Here is a 21,331-nt window from a genome sequence, read left to right as displayed (position 1 = left end):
ATACACTTAATTAGATTTGTGCAATATGATTTAATATGAATGTAAAAAGGCTTCAGCCTAACCTTTTCAAACATGTTATTTTTTTTTATCCGTGAGTTGTACAAGTTGAAAACGACCAAAATAAACCAAACTAATTAGCACTACGCATGTTGTCTGTTTGGTTGGTTGCCTGGTTACCTCGTGGGGGGGCGACAAGACTCCTCGCTGTTGTTCACCAAGAAATAGTTACAGCACATAACTCCCCGTTAAAACCACAAATTGCCGCCACATATTCCAAACTAAGCCAATTGCCTCACCGGGATGTAACAGTTACACACACCCTTGACATCCTCAGTCTTCTCCTTTATATTTATACCTCTCTGGTTTGTGAGGAGGCCTGTAATAGCGAGTGAATGTTTTGTCACGTACCTATTGTCCCTTTCTTCTTCTTCTCTGACATTACCTCTTCTCCTCCTCCACGTGGCCTCGTCGGCAGCATAAGAGGAGCCCCCTCATTCAGCCGGGAGGCTCATTATAACTCAACAAAAACTCAGTAGTAGAGGGCTAATCTGGAGGCAGGAGAAAAGACTGCGAATATGTGTCATCCGCAGGTATCCCACAGTGCAACACAGACTGGGGCTCAGTATGCGACAAAAGGACGGCGGTGTCCAAAAGGACAAATCTGAGACTAATGTCTTTTTTTTTCTCTTCCAGGACGGCAACAGTAGCCAGAAAGAACCAGGAAACAACCGCCCTCGTGAAGAAAGAGGATTTTCAAATACAACTCCGTGTTTAACAATGGGAGACCGATTGCATCTTCCAGCAGTTGCCGGCACCTTGCTCCCCGCGGTCCTCTGCATTTTGACCCTTCTGCCTCAAGGCCTTCTGGGTAAGCCGGCGGAGGAGGAAAACGCTGGAAGCTCGGCGCTGCTCCAGAGGGTGAAAAGAGGCTGGGTGTGGAACCAGTTCTTTGTCCTGGAGGAGTACACCGGACTGGAACCGCTTTATATTGGAAAGGTCAGTGTTGCCTACATGATGGACTGTATGAATATGCACACACATAAAGGTACTGTATAACCTGGAGAGATGCAAAGTGTAGAGGCTTCTGGCCTGGTACGGGGGGGGCAGTGTTTCTGCATGACCTTTCCACTTGGCGGGTGCCTCGTGTAGGTGTTTCAAAGAGATTTCAACCAGTAACATACAAACTAAGAGATCTACAGGGGAGCTCAGCAGCCGCGAGGTCATCTGCTGACAGAAGACGAACGCATGAATGCAAAAGAGAAGATCATGGGTGGGCAGAGGCAAACCTCTTCAACCGCTGCACACAACAACAAAAAATGCAATTTAATCCCTGGATGCACTGCGTCCATAAGACAGCCTCTCCTCTGTCCACTTTGAACCAGAGCCAGACAGCAGTGATTGAGTTAATTGACTCGAACCGAGGCTTCAGTCGGTCGGCCCCCGGCTCCACAGAAGTGGACGGCAACGTCTGCAACACAACTGACGGTCTCTGAAAAGAGCAGACAGGGGGGGGGGGGTAATACTGACAAAGGAGCACTTTGATCGCTCGGTCGCTAAAGTGAATTGAACATTTGATCAATAGTTGTAAGGCCAGGCATCATCAGCAGGGAGACAACAATCGTTGGAATTGGAAACTAAACTACATCACTAAAAAGAGTGGGGTTTTGGTGAAGCTTTTTAAATCACATGTGTACGGCCTTCGAGCCAGAAAGCGCCACTGCAAAAATATCCCGTTTGAATTATGATTATTTTTGAAAATGATTAATATATTTAAAAAGTGTCCCAGTACTAAAGCTCACTAAATGTGAGTGACAGTGAATTGGTCTAGTTTTCTAGCTATGAACTCGGAAGTTTCAGCATTGGTGAAACATTGAGCTACTGTACTTTATTGATGACACTATGTTTTATCCATATGATGATATTTTACTTTCCGGGCTTAGTTTTAAAGCTAGAGTGAAGATACTGGTATCATATGAAAATAGAAAACCTAAAGAATCCATTACTATTTGTCTTGTCAGTCTAGCTCGTCATGAAGGAGGTTAAATAACGCTCCAAACTTATGCTATATTTTGGCGAGGAAAAACCGGCATGTCCATTTTCAAAGGGGTCCCTTAACCTCTGACCTCCAGATGTGTGAATGTAAATGGGTTCTATGGGTACCCACGAGTCTCCCCTTTACAGACATGCCCACTTTATGATCATCACATGCAGTTTTGGGTAAGTCATAGTCAAGTCAGCACACTGACACACTGACAGCTGTTGTTGCCTGTTGGCTTGAGCATATATTGTTTTATGCTAAATGCAGTACCTGTGAGGGTTTCTGGACAATATCTGACATTGTTTTGTGTTGTTAATTGATTTCCAATAATAAATATATACATACATTTGCATAAAGCAGCATATTTGTCCACTCCCATGTTGATAAGAGTATTAAATACTTGACAAATCTCCCTTTAAAAGGGACTGTATGTAAGTTTTTACACTTATATCCGTGGAGTTTGTATTGGAGTCTGAGTTCTGGTGGAGGCTGGTTGTTTGTTGGTGTTAACGGACTCCATTTCTAACCGAACGTTAGCTATGGTTGCACACTGTTAGCCCTGTAAGTGGAGCTGAAATTAAAGGCACTCACGAGTGTGCATAGCATCACATCTGTTGAATTTTACAGAAAAAAAAAATGAAAAATGTCCCCCATTCTTCACATTGAAAGCAGTCTACAGGCTGATAGAGGAAACCCAGAAAGATGCGGAAGGTCTCGTTTTTTTAGGTTAAGTAACAACCTGTTCACAAATTGGTAATAAGAAGGATTAAAACACGTTTAAACGTGTAAAAACCTAATTACAGTCCCTTTAAAGGTACATTTTGAACTGAAAATGTATTTGATTAACTATGGACAATCATGGGATTAATCACAATTAAATATTTTAATCGATTGACAGCCCTAATAATAAACTTTATTTATAAAGCACCTTTCAAAACACAGTTACAAAGTGTGTGACACTGACACAATGAATGACACAGCAATTTGTAAGTAATTTTGGGCACAATCACAACACCGTTCTTGCTTTTGGCGTGTCATTTCACACCATGTAGTCTGTACTGACTGCAATGCAAACGCATCGGTGTAAATATGCTGCGCTCAGAGCTAGTGATGTAGAATAGATAGTGAGATCGACTGCTTGTTTTCTGTACTTCTGTTACGTTGTTTACGTAAGTATTTTACATCGTTTACGTACTTATTTTAAGCCCGATCATGATGTTCTCCTAAACCTAACTAAGTGGTTTGCCTAAACATAACCGCGGCGTTAAATAACGCAAAAAAGCCGTTTCACAATAATAACCCTGTGGCGTGAAATGACAAAAAGTCTAAATGCGTTATCATGACAAGCGGAATATCCTTATAATGTCGGGCTATTTATACGCCTTCCCCTCATTCAATCATTCAGTCATTCATAAATTGTGAATTCAGATAATATCCGTGCCGATAACAAATTGAAAACGGCACTTGAGTGAATAAAGCGTGATTCCTGCAGAGCGTTCTATCAGAGCGTATCTCCCTGTGCTCGTATGTGGATTCATTAAAATACTCACTATTCCCAAAGTCCTGAAAATACGCAGCCCTGATCTTAAAACCCTGATTCCAGACCTTTGAGGGAATTTGCGGTATTCCTCGTCGGCATTTAAAAACGCTGCACATCCTCCAAAAATGTCCCTTTGGAAATGATGCAAACCTTCCTAATTAGTGTTCTGGAATAACTTCCCCTCCACCGCCTGGGAACACCAGATTCCAAAAAGTCATGTGCTCCGACCAGATAGAGGAGTAACAAGTCCCGAGAGGGTATCACGCGTGCTGTACTGTATCTGCTCACAGTCGCTGCAACATATTCACTTCCATCTTCTTCTTCGTTCCCATTCACAGTTTCCTCTCTGGTTCTTTTTTAAAGCTGCCCAGTGATTCTGTCAAGCCGGGCTGATTCCCAGAGAGCCACTCAAGGCAGAAAGGCATTGTAGGATGTGACAAAGCAGTGGAAACATGTACTGTAGGTTTTTTTTCTCTCCTCAGCTCAGCCTACCTTGCCACTCCTCTGTCGAGGTGCTTTAGTATTCAGAGACACGGTGATGTCGGAGGTTTGGGCTTGGAGGTTTGAGACGGAGCAGGTAATTGATAGCCTGAGTGTCAAACTCCTTTCATAGGTTTGAGCGGTGAGGACGGATCAGTGCAGGAGAAGGCGGACGAGGCGGAGGCAAGGCACCGGCCTGAGATATATCACCGCGAGACACGAAGCTGAAGCCCACAATGGGGTGTTGATTAAAAAATATATTCTGGGCCGAGCTCGGCATGCGCGGCGCTTTCCAGGGAGAGATTGCAGGTGGGCACGTTGTCCGAAGAGATAGGAGAAGCCTGTATAGTCTGGCTGCTCGGGGAATGATAGGTATTGTGAAGATTGCATGCTGAACTATCAGCGGAATAACAACAAGGAGTGCTGTAGCTGCAAAACTTTGAGCAGTTTCGACAGCCTCGGCTTGGTCATTTCACTTAGTGGTCTCAGACGACGTAAAGGCCGAGTATCTTGAAAAAGAGTGTTTTTAGAGTCAGCGGGGGTGTGGGGGGGGGTGTTGTCAGTGCTGTGGGTTGATTATATACCAGACAGACGTCAATGGGGGCATTTAATTCCGCTCTTGCCAGTGTGATGGCAGTAAGTACTCATCATATGCAGAGACCCTTTAAGTACAAAGTACAGAGTGATTGCACATCAACACGCTGGCATTTGCACTCACAGGCCACAAAAGGCTCCTGATTGCACTGCAGGGCCCATGTCAACAAAACAGGCTAGAAGCTGTGATTAGATGTGTCCTTACAGCTACAGTATTAAAGGTACGCTTATACACCACCCGCAGAGGTCGACAGTTAATTTACCCACTGGTTCAATTAGGACTAGAATGAATATGTTGACAACATTGTCATGTGCACGTTCTTTCGTCCAATTTAGCACATAGATGGAATAAAGAAAAAGAAAACAATGTCAACACTTATTGAAAAGGATCTTACATTTGAAATGGAAACTCTGCGTTGTAGCATGTTGAACGGCTAAATGGAAAGTACTAGGAACAGTGAGACAGAGTGAATTGAAAACATCGGATGAACATGAAGTAGGAATTGTTGAGTCACCACAGTTGTCCTACACGTTTGGCACATGGGAGAAGTTTCAATTGGTTTCAATCTGCAACCTCACCACTAGATCCTACACACTGCACCTTTAAACATAAAGTTGTTATGCATACTAATGTCTGTCTTCATCAACTGTCCAAAACCTAAAGATGATCAATTTACAGTTATATAAAAGCAGCATCCTCACACTGAACCAAAGATTGCTTTGCATTTTTGTTGACAAATATCATAAATTGTAGATTAATTTTCTGTTGACCAATGACAGCAATCAGCTCGGTATAATGCTCTGCGGGGGCCTGCATCGCGACCAACGTCACCGACACATGTTCAGTTGGATTGAGATCATGTGATTGAGTTGGACAGACAGAAGAACTTTCCACTGGTAGTCTTGTCTGGATGTTTTGGATCACTGTGCTGCTGCATTGTTCTAAAATTAGGGGATGTGACCTAATTAAATGTCCTCAAAATCATGTCGCTGTACTAATACTTTAGGACTGCTGCACATGTGTTATATTCCTGTTGTTTCAACTTGTGATCACTGTCACACTTAGGCCGGAGATATTCTGCTTTTTAGCCACGCGTTCACGTCGTATATGCGTTGCGTTCATTTCTGACTAAGGGTACGTGTCCACAGACGCATTTTTGGACGCGGCTGCCACTATAGGCACTCAGCACCTGATTGGACAAACGCTTTCACTTTCACACTGTCTGATAATGGATGGGAAGTGTGGAAAGGACGGATCCTTTGGACAAGTAAACGCACACAACGAGCGCTCCAAACAAACGTAGGATATGCGAGGCAGCGTCATGCACATGCAAACGTGTCGCAAATATCTCGCCATTTCTGTGCACTTTGTTGGCAGAGTCACTGATCCCCTTGCATTCTCTTTACTAGGAGTTTGGGTACAGATTTGAACATTTTTATTTGTCCCGTGTTACTCACAAAACGTCTGAGAAACAACAAAGAAAAGTGGATCTTTTCCTAGAGAATATGCATTGTGGAATAAAACGTTTTTGACTCTATCTTTGTTAACAGCTCCACTCAGACATGGATAAAGGCGACGGGTCCATTAAGTACATTCTGACGGGTGAGGGCGCGGGCACCACCTTCACCATCGACGACAGCACGGGGGACATCCACGCCATCCAGAGGCTGGACCGGGAGGTGAGGGCCCAGTACGTCCTCCGCGCCCAGGCCCGCAACCGCCTGACGGACAGGCCTCTGGAGCCCGAGTCCCAGTTCATCGTGAAGATCCAGGACATCAACGACAACGAGCCGAAGTTCCTGGATGGGCCATACCAGGCGTCTGTACCTGAAATGTCCAATATAGGTAAGCAGGGGGGGGATGAAGGCAGCCAGATGGATGGAGACAGGAACTAAACTGTTGCTTGTGCATGTCTGCGGTGTTTGTATTTAAAGGGAGTGGCTGGTGAATAATACCAGAGTACATAACAGCCCTGCAGAGTTGTCGCTTGTTCCGACAGGCTCGTCTCCATCTGCTTCATTCACTATTCATAAACCAACTTGTTTGTGGTTACTCTGAAGTAAATGAGCATAGTTAATTCCTGGAGCTGCTCCAGCCACAGATGGAAAAACTCCACCCAAAATGATTTCTTTTGATTTGCATGGTGTAGATGACTGGCGTCTTCCTTTTCTCCCTCTTCATCTTCGCCTCCTTTGTTCTCCCAGGAACATCTGTGATCCAGCTGACCGCCACAGACGCCGACGACCCCACGTATGGCAACAGCGCTCGCGTGGTCTACAGCATCCTGGAGGGCCAGCCGTACTTCTCGGTGGACGCCAAGACTGGTACGGCTTCTCAATCTGTAACCACGGCAACTGGCATTTTGATCCATTACATGTAGAGTCTGATGGATTTCAAACTTCACTAACTATTTCATGAGCTCCACATGAATTTGTGATAAGTGTGAATGATGTCAGATGACCCGATAATGTCGACAAACGACAGTAGCACCGACGGGTCAGGATTTACTAACACTCTGCTGACAGCTCCTGCTAATTCCCCCCACCTCGTTTCTAACACTGTAATTGCACCACAGTCCGATTTTAGCAGTCCACACTTTAAGCCCCTGTGTATACCAACTGGCTCTGAATGTGGGAAGCTCAGCATGCCTCCCGTTGTTGCTACGAGACTACCGAACACTCGTCTGAAACACGGCGCTCTTTTGTTGTAACTCGCAATAACTCAAATTCCTGGCACTCAACATGGAAAGATGTGCTAAACTCAAACTGACTTCTCTAAAAATAGATCTGTCTGTCATTGAAGGACCACGACAATGATTTTGCATGTTTTATGTCTGTTTACGACAAACCGAATATACTTCACATTGCTGCCAATCATTTAGCAAACAATGCTATAGTAATTTACTATTCTAGTAATTCATAAACATATATCATTACTAACTTTCTCATCTTGTTGAGTTAGACGAGCAGATTGATACAACTCTCTACATTAAAGGGGCTCTATGTAGGAATCAGAAATTGCTTGTTAACAGTGACACCTGTGGCCGTTAAGTCAACTCACATGTGCTCACATTACGTAGACGCGAGCAACCATCGGTCAAACCAGTGAGGCAACACACACAAGACTGAATGTGACTGATTAGCCAGCTAAAACCACAATATCACTATATATTTCACATGCATGGCGGTAAAGTCAGCTTACCTGTCCAATAGGAACTTTGTCAGTTTGGGGTCCGTTTTGATACCTAAAACCAAACGAAGGTCCATTCGTGTATCAAAGGACCGGCCGATGTTGATCCTAGTTTTCCCCCCCAACAACATCGGTCACATTCCTGTTTTGCAAGACGGGCTTCACTAGATATAACTTTGTTTTTTTTGTGCTTAACTTGAGTTTGTGTTGGAGTCTGAGTTGTGGTGGGGGCTGATAATTCTCCATTTCTAAAGCAACGTTAGCTATGGTTGCACAATGTCAGCCCTGTAGCGAAGCTGAAGAGAATAAAAGGCACTTGCGAGCGTGCATGACGTCACATCCATTGGATTTTCATGGAAAAAAACATCCTACATTCTTCACATTAAAAGCAGAGAGTCAAGGAAAGTCTCATTTTTTAGGTTATAGGTTACAAGCTGTTCACACATTGGCAATAAAAAACATTTATACGTGTAAAAACTTACATACATTCCCTTTAAATGCTGAGATGGAACCGGCGAGAAGGGTCACCCCCACATTACTGCACGTCACACCCACTTTAGTACAAGACACACAACCTGAGATAACTTCCGTGATTAACGTACTAATTTTAATGCAAACCATGATCTTTTCCTAAATCTAAACAAACTGTCGTCTTTAGCTTCATACTTACAGTAATGCACAAACATGAGAGTGGTATCAATCTTGTCAGCTAAAGCCGTGGGCACACTACCCGCATCAGGAGCGCGTGGCGTCTGCGTCGCGTGGTGGCTGCAGGATGCAGGAGTCTTGTGTTCACACTAGACGCTTGTTGGCTGCGTGTCGGCTGCCTGTCAGCTGTGTTTCTGCTGCTGCTGTCAGCCCTTTCTTTCTGCATAGAGTTTGCCTTTTAATGGCCATTTAACTTCATGATAAATATAATTTATATTTATTTTAGACAGAGAAAAGTTCAGAAACGTGTGGTAATTAGTAAATAATAGTACTAATCCACAATTAAAACTCCGTACTGTATTCATTTATGATGCTTTCCAAGTCACTGCTTGTTCCACATCACTGTCCGGCACATATTTCAGAATAAAAGCCTTGTGTTAACAAATGAAGGAATTCTGTGCAAAGAAAACCCGCTTTAGGGCTTTTATTTCTAAATGAGAGCAGGAAGTGTTGATTTAAACCCCAAACTTTATCAATTCTTGGAGCTCTCAAAGTGACTGCGTGTTCCACAGCACTGACTGCTCATATTTCAGAATAAAAGCCTTGTGTTAACAAATGAAGGGATTCTGTCTATAGAAAAAAACGCCTGAGGGCTTTTATTTTGAAATGAAAACAGGAAGTGTCAATTTAAAAACAAGTTTACTTAACTTTACTTTTTTTCATCTCCGTAACATATTCTACAGATAAACCAGTATATATATTTCTAATGTTTAGGTGTCCACATCCTTTTGGCCACATAGTGTATATGAAAAAAATCAAGTAAGATAAGAGCACTAAAAATAAAGTATACAAAACTTGTAAATAAGTAGCTCAAACTCCTGAAGCTTGAACTGCGACTTTGCAGCACACACACGGGCAACAGCGTTCATAACTCAACCTAGCACTTCCATAAATCCATTAGATTCCTGAAAGCAGAGAGCCACTGGCCATTTTTTACCACAGCTGCCTCATTTCCTTGTTTGTCAGCACAGAAATCTGTGGCCAAAGCTCTCGGGCAGCGCTGCCCATCAGCAGCCAGTCAGACTGCTGCTGCCGTAGCTTCATCCATCACAGAAACACTAGTGGCTCTACAGCTATCAATCAGCCTCCCTGACTCACCGATGAGCACAGCACTGGAATTTTATTGGTGTGAACACAATGTAAAACCGTTAACACATATTGCTCAGACCCACACATGCACTCCTTTTTCTTACTCCTCAGCACAAAGCATCACTTGACCTTGGTTGGATTCTGCTGCATCTGTGTAAAGCTGGCTATGTGTGGATGTTTTTGGTAATAATACACTGGTGATGATGGTGCACAGATGGGACCCGGGCAACAGGGAGAGCAAACTGAAAGCACACATCCTTGAAGGTTAAGCACCAGGTTAAGGTTTCGACTCACAAGTCAGTCTCTAAACCCTTCGCTCAATAGAGACTGAAGACAATCTCCCTGGTCTCGTTGCTAAAACTGGGTGGAAACAAGTGTAGAGTTTAAAGAAATACCTGCACAGCGGAACCAATCCAAGTCTTTAGGAGAAGCCATGTGCTTGTCGTAGCAGAAACACAGGCACAGAGGTTTGAGAGCGGCTGTTCTCGCCATTCTAGCAACAATTTTGTATATAAGAAGGACGTAGTCAATGTGACTTCACCCATTGGTTTGTGGACTGCCGTTTTGAAGCCTCAATTTTGGCATTTTGACACGACCTGATTCCCAGACAGGTAGGCAGACATCTCTGATTGGCTGGTATCACGAGACGATAGGTTAAGGCAGGTTACATCCACAGCAATAGCCACGTTATGAAGTGTGCCGTTATTTCATGAGAACTATTTAGTCGTCTAGAAGCAAAGTTTGTCAAGTCAAAGTTTGGATTCACTTATTTTGGATGCAAGCATGTACCTTTTGTCATGCACATATGCACACGTTAACTCATATCCACTTGATACCGTTTATATAATCATGGTTTTACCTGCAGAAATGCTTCTATTTTAACTATTTTAAACAAAAGAAGTGGACTCAAACAAGATAACTGCCCTAATAACTCCCGATGTCATTGTATGTTGTGCAGAAAAATGTACATTTCTTTGGACAAAAGTAGCATAAAGTGTGATAAAATACATGACATTCAGTTTGGATGACATGTTTTTTCTCTTTTGCAGCCCGATAATGAAGTTGTGTTTAAACCATATTGTCCGTTACAGCTTTAAACCCTGTGATTAAAATCATTACTTGAAAAATAGAAGAGAACGACAAGTTTAATTATGAATCACTCATGCAGCCTCTTTGTCCGGTCCGTCGAGAGCGTGACATTCCAGGACGCCATCGCTCGGACACATGACCCTAATCTGAGTCACCAGCTCTCTGTGGCTGACCTTTGAGTCACCTCATGTGTGTTTGTGTTTGCCCTTTCTTACCCTCCCTCTCCCCCTCCATCTCTCTCCTCAGGCGTGGTCCGGGTGTCCCTGGCAGACATGGACAGGGAGACCAGAGAAAACTACACTGTGGCCATCCAGGCCAAAGATATGGGCGGCCAGCTGGGGGGGCTCGCCGGTACCACCACCGTCAACATCACGCTCGGCGACATCAACGACAACCCGCCCATGTTTGACCAGAGTAAGAGACGGACTAACAGTTCCTCTTTACTGCACAACTGTCCTATTATTCTCTTCTCTCTTTTCCTCTGATTCACTTTGCTCCCGCTCTACCTGAACCCACATCACCTTCCTCTAATCCCTCCTGATACTCTTACGGCTGATAAAAGAAGCTAAATGTAAAAGTTTTAGAAAGTTTCTCTCAACAGGAGAGAAACAGGGGTTATATCGTAACATAATATATCACAATACTGTACAAAAATGTGACTAAATGCATCATGAAGCTGAAAAAATGGATCTCAATATTTACTAAATCTGATCAGTCTTCTAAAAGTTACAAATTATTGTTTGCATGAGGGCTGCAACTAATGATTAATCTGCAGATTATTTATTTTTCGTTTATAAAATGTCAGAAAATAGTAAAATATGTCAATCACAGTTTCCCAAAGTCCAAGGTGATGTCTTCAAATATCTTATTTTGTCTGAACAACAGTTCAAAACGCAAAAATATTAAGCTGACAACGAGAAAAAAAAACAACAGAAAAGCAGCGAATCCTCACTGAATTTTTGGCATTTTTGCTTGAAAAATGACTAAAAGGACGAATCGAATATCAGTTTATAGTCTTAAAGAAAGCCACCTGTAGTGTTTGGAAAAAGTTGAGATGTTTGATCCTCATGAGGACATTCTCATTATATGTATATATTTTATTATTAAGTTTAGCATTATGCAGGTAAAGTTCTGATTGTAAAGTAGCTGCTCTATTTTTACATGTATGTAAGGGATTCTTCATTTGCATCTTGCACCAAAAGAAAAATGTGCACTTTTTAAATTTAAATAATCAGTTTGTTTTCATTCAAAAATATCATGAGTATTCCTTTAAAATGATCATGAGTGTACAGTGAACCCTGTATTGTATATTGTACCATGCATTGTTAGATCTCTAACCCAACACGAGGCTTCAAAACGCACCACAAACCTCAAGCCGAGGCCCTCAAATGACACTGAACTGCACTTTAATTTCAAAAGCATCCGGCTGTTTTGTTTCAGGGCTGATACTCGACTTGTGGTTTGACATGTCAGCTTGTTTCAGCTGCAAATGTCTGCATGTGTAATGTGTGAACGCTGCTATCCAAAGTGAGAGTTTACTGTTTTGTATGGGTGAGAATCAGCCCTCTAACCGACCTCACATCTCCACATCTCTCCACCTCATTTGTCTCTCTGGAGCATCCAAGCCGTTCGCCCCTCTGCCCTCCTCCCTCTGTCCACTCCTGGCCACCAGTCCCTGTCCATTTACCCCCTGGCCTCCTCTCCCTCCCCATCCTCTCTCAGCCACCTCCAGTCGCCCCATGCTGTCTCTTTGATTATCCTCATTTCTGCTCCTCTCATTACCATCCTCCTGAGGTCAGGGGTTGTCTATAGCTGTCCGCGGTCATCTCTTCCTGGCCGACGGGTGGCTCCGCTTCGAGACAAAGCAAACACCCACCGCCCACCTCCATCACTAGTCCCCCACCAATTAGCGCCATCACTTCGATGAAACTTTGATCGGTTGTGAAGAGCTTCAGGGATTCCCCTCTGTCAAGCACAATGTGCAGGCATTTCACTTTGGACTGCAGGGAGCGCCACAAATTGGGCAGCTGTCACCTCTTCTTTGAGGTTAAACGGTAGATGAAATTGAAGCCGGCCCACGAGACAGTATATAACCCAATTGTGAGGCGTTTATGGAGCCATTTATTTTAAGCTGTCTGAGATGTGATTTTTGAGGGTGAGAGAGCGGCCGTAGAGGTGATGGAAGAGGTTTGGCTCTCTCTAGAGGATAGAAGAGGTATGACATGGATGATAACCCTGCTCATTCATTAATTTCCTCAGGACTGTATCAGATGAGCATCCCAGAGTCGGCTCCTGTGGGTTCAGTGGTGGGTCGCATCTGGGCGAAGGACAGGGACATCGGGGTCAACGCCGAGATGAAGTACAGCATCATCGACGGAGATGGGAGGGACACCTTTGACATCAGCACCGACCCCACCAACCTCTTCGGCATCATCACAGTGAAAAAGGTACACAGACGAACTGATAGCATCATCCCTCTTATCAGAAACCAGAAAACAAATCATGCATTCATCTCACTTTGAGGGATGTTTAACTAATAGAACTTATGATTTATGATACATTTCATGAAAGAAGGAGAGATAGCCTGGGTTTGTAAAGCTCCTTGGTCATACAGCGAGAAAGTCACAAGACCCCCTTTAAAAATCTGGAAATGTAATTTTGCCTTGAGAGGTAGAAACATTACATAACTTGTAAAGTGCTGTCTACAACAAATTCTTGGTTCTTAGTGTCAGAAACAATATCAGCTCCACAGCAGCTGCAGCTATCAACATATTACACATATCACAGCAAAAACACTAGTGTGTGCACATACAACGTTCCATCAACTATCATAACACAGTGTGTTGTTGTACTCACCAGTCTGAAGGTCACTCTTGTACACCTCAAGTCCTCCTCAGTCTGATCCAGGTTCAGTGTCAGTGTGTAAAAACAATGCTTTTACTGATCAGTGCTTTCACTTTTTTGAAGAAACACTTGTCTTAATCTCTCAACCTTTCTGCCGTTACGGAGCCTTCTTCATCAGTCTGTCCTGGCATAACTGGTTACCTCCTCTCTGAATGCAGAGCTGCACTTCTACTGTACATACAGTTCTGCAGGAGAGTCTCTTTTTAACCATCAAACTGGCACAAACTCAAGTGTTTCTTGAAGGAATTACAATTGAGAGTTCTTTTAAAGGGGAATTCTGACTGCAAAAAGTGTCAACTTGTGTTTAAAACTGCAGCCAACGTTCTTTAAGATTCATTTATGCGTGTTCCCCCTCCAGCCACTGGACTTTGAGAGCAAGCCCAGTTACACTCTGAAAGTGGAGGGCGCCAACACTCACCTGGACCCCGCTCTCCGCGGGACCTTCAAGGACGTCACCATCGTGCACGTGAGCGTGGACGACGTGGACGAGCCCCCACTGTTTGACTCCTCGGCGTACTACATCGAGCTGTCAGAGGACACCAAGATCGGGACGGTGTTGAGGACGGTGTCGGCGAGGGACCCTGATGCTGCCAACAACACTGTGAGGTGAGGAAGACGTGGCAACAACAACACCTTCGTGGCTTCATGTGGTTTTTACAGTTTCTCTCCTCGTTTTCAAACTCCTTGTTGCTTCCACAGAGACGATAAGGTGAAACATGATTCCACTTTTGGCTTCAGTTTTGCGAGTTTATAGTCCAAACCAGGCCAATAAATACACCAAAGAAATGAACTTCAAAAGCACAACTCCTGTCAGGTGTGGGGATGGTCTTAATGAATTGTTCAGCAAAGTATAAATCATGAAAATTACACAGTTGTGTTCCGTATTAGTTGTATTCAAAAGTCTAATAGGAGAACGCCGCTATCAACCACCAAAAGTCTGTTTTATTTTATCAGTTTTACAGGATCAAACTGTTTTTTTGTTGTTTTTTTTGCATGTTAAGCCCCAAAAGTCTCATATACGTTACATTACTACAGACAATTTTTCTATTCATTTTGGTACAGCATGGAAACCTACTTTATCTAGCTAAACCATCACAGTACATATATATTGTATTTTCTAAATGCAGTAGAAAAAGCATCTCAAACATCTTTTAATAACTTATGGTGAGTTCAAGTGCAGCTTAGAGGCTCTGAAATCTCAGAGATAAGAGTTGGCTGCCTGACAATGATGCATTCATGAGCTTCTGCACCTGTAAGTTGTCCGAAAATTAAATTAAAGTGACAAACAAATTAAATATAAAGCTCATGAAAACATGTTGATTTGCTCCTTCAATTAAAAATGCCAATAAAAACAAAACAATCTGAAATGTCACTATAATAATAATAGCTAATTGCAGAATATGCATCATCAATATCCAAATAAAATGAGTGACGACAACAGAACACATGTTTTCCTGTATTACTCCAGATGCATGCTGGGACAGGCTGTGAAGCTAATTAACCGTTATTAGAACATTACATTCAGCTGATTTATCAATCAAGAGTAATTTACTGTGAGTTGGCTGACAGGCTCTTTCTGGCTCTGTACAGTAGATGTAATGTAACCTGATCACCAGCAGAGAGCAGCATCACATCATGACTCCTCACAGGAGGCTACAACGCACACATGACTGAGGTTTTATTCATCACCATGTGAGCTCCCCAGTCTGGACAAATACTACTGACGGAGGACAAACATCATAATGTTAATAACAACGCTCCACCGTCCAGCAATCAGTCAACACCCAGAGACACGAGAGGCTGAGGACTTTCACTCCTCTCAATGATTGGAGAGTATGTTTTTGTGCTCTAACAGAACAGATGTTGCGTGGTGGGTTTACTGTCCAGACTGCACCTCTCATAAACTAATTAGACATAAAGCCTTTAATTAGGCTATTAATCATCCGAAGGAATCAATGACCGCGGCAGTAAATGAGTGTTTCACATGGCACGGGCTGCACCCCGTCCCAGCTGTCCGCTCTACAGCCTCCATTAGGGGCTAAGAGTGGTCCGCGGGATGAGGATGATGAGGATGTGGATGATGACACGGTGGCTGCTCGTCTGCTCGGACACTCAGCAGTTTATCTAGAAGTGCTGTGTCCGGAATTTCCTCCTCATTCACTATTCAACAAACAGTCAATAGTGAGCAGGAAATTGAGATTTTACACACCATCATTTCCCCTTCGCTGACAGGTCACATCACTGTACTTTGCACATCTAAAAGCAAACTGTTGCATTATGGGATTTCCACATGCTATGGACACTACATTGTGAGGACTTTTGAGGACGAAACACTTGGAAGTTGGACACTTAAAGATTCCCCGGGGAGTTTTTGACCTCTAGTGGCACACTTTTACTACATACTGCAGCTGTCCTCACAAAGAACGTACTGTTGCATGCAGTATGCCTACAGTTGGGACACACGTCTTCGTCATAACGTTGCGCCTTGAACTTTGACCCTCTTGCTCATACATCCTCTGTACAGATGATTGTGGGTCAGAATAGCTAGAAAAGCATGCTGGCTTGCATACTGAAAAATACATTTGACATACTATATATTGACTTAATAGCATGGTGGTGCGAGTACACACTATTCCACTGATCAACAGGTGGCGGTAACGCACCAAGATGTGCAGCAATGCACCAGCAAAGTCAGAGAAGAAGAAGACAGTAAGATAGTAAACATGGATGCAAACAATGATGGATTTAAAATACTTTTAAAAAATCTGCTTCGCAAATGTTATATGAGGAAGAAAATGCACTCGCCTGTCCCTATTCTCTGCCACCTTAAGATAGATAGATACTTTATAAATCCCAGAGGGGGAAGTTTCTTGGACATAATTCTTTCAGCATGAAAGAAGCATAAAAAAATGACAAATCGACAAAAGAAATCTTAGTCGACTGAGACCAAAACGATAACTAATCGCCTAAGAGGGAGCAACACTAGAAATGTGCACGTCACAGCAGCAGTACGCAAACACGGAAAAAACAAATGTCAAACACAAGTAGGCCTATAACATAAGAGTTAAAAAGTTAAAACGTATGCCCTTTAAGCATGTGCATGCACACAAGTGCACAAATGACAGTAACTGGATGTTATTATAAGTTAAATAGATGTATTGTACTGTGTCAGACGTTACAGAAAATGTAATTGTGACCAGTAAGACCTCAGCAGCCTCCCAGTCCACATTGTGTCCACACTGTTAATACGTTTTCTGGCCACCAGCAGGAATGATCTCCTGCGCCGCTCGGTCCAAGTAACCAACCTCTTCTCCGTCACCGCCTCCAGAGAGTCCAGCTCAACTCCTCCTCCAATCACATTAATCTCTCTCGACCCCTTAGACTAGAAAACTGGGACAACCTCGAGGCTGGGACTCGCCGCTCTGAACCCTCTGATGCTCGAGGAGCTCCACTCATGACAATAAACCAACAACTCTCTCATTCCTGAAGAGAGAGAGAGAGAGAGAGAATCAGAGCACTGATGCAGCTAAATCCCCAGAGCTGGCACTGTATTCTGGCGGTGAATCAGTGAAGAGAGATTTAAACAAAAAAATAGAAACGTAGATTTGGAGCTGGAGGAGAGTCCCAGCAGCAGCAGCAGATAGCGGAGGAATCAGTTCAGGGTGACAGGGAGGAGCTGAGATACTGCAGCAACATCAGATGACAGATAACAACAAGCAGCAGGTGACCTTCAGTCTCTCTGTGTCTGTCTCATTTCCATTTTACATCTTTCTGTCCTTTACAGACGGCAGCATGACTGGCAGATAGATCTGAACACACACACACACACTTTCACCTGCTATCTGACACATACACACACACACACACACACACACACACACACACACACACACACACACACACACACACACACACACACACACACACACACACACACACACACACACACACACACACACACACACACACACACACACACACACACACACACACACACACACACACACACAGCAGCCCCTCCTCATGGCTGTGGAGGAGTGATATTAATAGAGATCCTTCAGGGAGATCTTTGGCAGCCGGGGATGCGCCAGTCATGACACACAGTCCGAAACACACACACACACACACACACACCGCAAACAACCCTGCAGACACACACACACACACTACTGCTAAAGTTACCAGAATTTTATTAAACGATTAATTTTGTCATTTAAAGGCAGTTCAGTTCAGGTTTTCCCTTCAAGTAAAATCTTGTCAGAAGGTAAAAAGTGAAAGGGAGACTGGAGGGGTTAAAAATATGTAATATATTGGCAAACTATTTAATTTAAGATGACATTTAGACTACAAAATACGGTACATTAACATGTTAACACATCACACCACAGAGCCCTGATGTTTAAACCAACAATTAATTCCATTTCTGCAGCCTGTGCATACAGCTGATTATCAATAATAAATAAACAACAGCCTTCGTCACAAGAATTAACCAGAAAAGAGACAAAACGCAGACAATTAAATAAAAAATAACCAACAATAAATAACAGCTGGACACCGCAGCGGGTGCAACAACAAGCTGCATTATGTTAATGTGCAGCGTTATGAAGAGACAGAAATTAAACAACCTGCCACTTGAATCAACAGCAGAATGAAACATCACCAACGAGACAGCACAGAGAAACAATATCAGCTCCACAGCAGCTGCAGCTATCAACATATTACACATATCACAGCAAAAACACTAGTGTGTGCACACATGCAACGCTCCATCAACCATCAAAACACAGTGTGTTGTTGTACTCACCAGTCTGAAGGTCACTCTTGTACACCTGAAGTCCTCCTCAGTCGGATCCAGGTTCAGCTTCTCTGCTCGTTCATTCCCAATGAAAAGTCCACTTTCTGGTCCCAGTATAACCAGTCCACTCAGCCTGTCTGGGAAACATGGTGGGAAACATAGTGGGAAAGGGCCGGTACTGCAGGGCTGATTAGAGGAAGTGGAAACAGGTGTGCAGCTGGGAGGGGATGTCAGGTGACCAGGACTGTCAAGAGAGTGTGAGGACCTCTAGTGGACAGTTGGAGGTCGGCAGGTCTGGGGAGTGAGAGGAGAGTTCATGGGTCTGAGCAGGAGCTGGAGACAACCAGCCGATTAGAAAGTCCTCTTGTCAGAAAAGGACTTGATTTGCTCTCAGGCATTATTTTTATTAGTAGATTAATTGTATAATAAATGTATAAATCTTTAGAAAAAGAAAATGACCATTGTTTCGAGTCTCAGATGACAAAACAGCATTTTTGGTTTGCAAATACATACAAAAAAATAAAAATCGTCACATTATCTGCATTTTTTTCTTTAGTAAATGACTAGAAACAATAAATCCCTGAGCGTTTACTGTTTACTGTTTAAAAGGCGCCTTGTGCGGCGGTATCAAATGCGTCAGTATTTGACGCCCTGGGAATGAGAACGGGCTGTTATTCTCTAATCAATCCACTAATCATTCTCCTCTTGGAAGTGATTTGACTTCTTGCAGAGTGAAGTAGCTACAGGTGGATTCAGTCCATGTGTGAACACACGGGACACCTCACGGTTGCATAAACCGGTTTCTCCTCCACAGCCTGGAAGAGTATGTGTGCTCTACATGCTCCTCTGTATGTGTGTGTGTGTGTGTGTTGCATGTGGCTCTCAGAAGAGTGTTTTGGAAATGGGCCGGCGTTGGCAGGAGACGAGCCAGTGCTGCAGGTCTGTGTATCCCCGGCGTCAGTTTGGCAGAGGAGCCAGATACTGTGATTAAGTCTTATCTGGAGCCCATTCTTCTTCTTCTTCTTCTTCTTGTGCCTTCAGAAGCTGCCAGCCTGACGCCTTATCGCACAGATACACACATGGTGCACACGCTGGATTGTGTGTGTGTGTGTGTGTGTGTGTGCTTCTCCCCCTCCAGGCAGGATTACAAGCTCCCAGAAACACACAAAGGTGCACTGATATACTTCACATGGCACGTGTCATTTTGTTGTGTCGCCAGGTATTCCATCGAGAGGTCCAGTGACCCCGAGAAGTTCTTCTACATCGAAATCACTTCCGGGTCGCTGATGACGGTGCGTTCGCTGGACCGAGAGGAGATCGGCTGGCACAACATCACCGTCCTCGCCATGGAGATGAGTACGTCACACACACGCACGCACGCACGCACAGGCTTTCTCATGCAAAATCTAAGAACCATGTTTGTCTTTATTTCATGCCAGTGCAAGTGATGGATGGATGGATGGATGGATGGATGGTTAGATAGATAGATTGTCTATATATAGGGAATAAGATGGCACGTAGCTGCACTTAAATCAAGAAAAAGAAGCTTGATTTTAGGAGTAAGTTTCTACGCTGTCTGGTTTTATCGCTTTATTTAAGAAAGAGAGGCTTTAAAGTATAACAAAATTGAATTCTACGCACATTTTGTCTACAAACATACAGCAAACTACAATAATACTGCAAGTATTGAGCATATTTTTCCATTTTCTTAATAAAGAATAAAGTCTTTTGGACATATTTGTGTAAATTTGAGCTCGTCATCGCCGTGTAAACTCTTTTGAACAAGGATACAAGAAGTGTTTTTTATCCCTTTTTCCACAAGCTGGCATAGAGTTGGTTATGTGCCGTTTAAATGAGATTAAAGATGACTGTTTCTTTACAACTTTTAACATTTTGGAGGCTACTCAGCAAGTAGAATCTATTTGTCAGCACTGGTTCCCACTAGGAGGTACTTTTGATTAAACTAAACTTATTTTGGTGATTACAGTTTGGACCAAATTAGTACAAAAGTTCAAGGATTTCCACTGAAAAAAGGTCTTCAGTTACAGACAAAAGTGACACGATAACAGTGAGACTCATGGATAACCAGATGGGTGAATACAAACCAACAGAAACACAGAAGCAGTGATTTAGGAAAACAACTCCTGCAGAGTTGGTTGTGTTATGTAGAGCAGGAGCTGCCCTGCAGATCTGCACACAGCTGGTAGCACCGAAAGTCACCTTCATGCCCCTCTGCTTTGTTTGTCTCTTTGTCTCTTTGTTTGGTAGACACACGGTAATTGAATTAATGACTAATTAAATAAGTTTTCGCATGGCGGCTAATTAAAGATGTGACGGAGACGGAGAGGGCGAGGAGAGAGGGCACAGGTCGGAAGGTACGGAGAGAAAGAAGAGGAGCAAAATGAAGCTGATTGATTTGAAACTAAACAAAAGTTATTCTGTTCACTCGTTACCACTCAGGTTACTCTGTTCTCTTCACTTTCTTTCACTTTTAGATAGGACTGAGTGGCTTTTTGCATTCAGTGTGTTTGCACCACAGACTTTGAGAACAAAGATGCAATTTATGAGAAGTTAGACATTTTTAGAATAAACTCACTATTTATTTATTTATTTATTTAATTATTTAATTAATTTCTATATATATGGGGATTATAATTCTACACGAAAAGTCACAGTATTAAATCTAAAAATGTCATATTATGACATTAAGTTGAAATTTTACAACAAAATTCACAATATTATGAGAATTTCATCTGAATTCCATGATAGTTATTTTACAAGTGTCATATGACGATATTACACAAGCACATTGCATTTACAAAAGAAAAAAATGATATCCTAATCTCAGAAATCTCATTATTATAAGATTCACATCTCATAATTATGAGAAAACTATCCAGTAAT

At 43.0% G+C, this 21,331-nt stretch overlaps 1 protein-coding gene across 2 annotated transcripts in view; it reads left to right on the top strand.

Moving 5' to 3' along the window:
* LOC141759662 (cadherin-20-like) overlaps window positions 1-21,331 on the top strand; it is an 82,370-nt gene that overhangs the window by 54,006 nt on the left and 7,033 nt on the right. For both annotated transcript variants that reach the window (XM_074621918.1, XM_074621917.1), the window contains exons 2-8: window positions 694-996; window positions 6,204-6,498; window positions 6,858-6,977; window positions 10,975-11,142; window positions 12,988-13,175; window positions 13,991-14,238; window positions 19,647-19,783. In XM_074621918.1, coding sequence (XP_074478019.1) covers window positions 778-996; window positions 6,204-6,498; window positions 6,858-6,977; window positions 10,975-11,142; window positions 12,988-13,175; window positions 13,991-14,238; window positions 19,647-19,783 — 1,375 coding nt within the window. In that variant the 5' untranslated portion in view covers window positions 694-777. The remainder of the gene's footprint in view (window positions 1-693; window positions 997-6,203; window positions 6,499-6,857; window positions 6,978-10,974; window positions 11,143-12,987; window positions 13,176-13,990; window positions 14,239-19,646; window positions 19,784-21,331) is intronic.

Source organism: Sebastes fasciatus, chromosome 21 (genome assembly GCF_043250625.1).
Source record: "Sebastes fasciatus isolate fSebFas1 chromosome 21, fSebFas1.pri, whole genome shotgun sequence".
Lineage (NCBI taxonomy): Eukaryota > Metazoa > Chordata > Actinopteri > Perciformes > Sebastidae > Sebastes > Sebastes fasciatus.
This window is presented reverse-complemented; position numbering and strand designations above follow the sequence as displayed.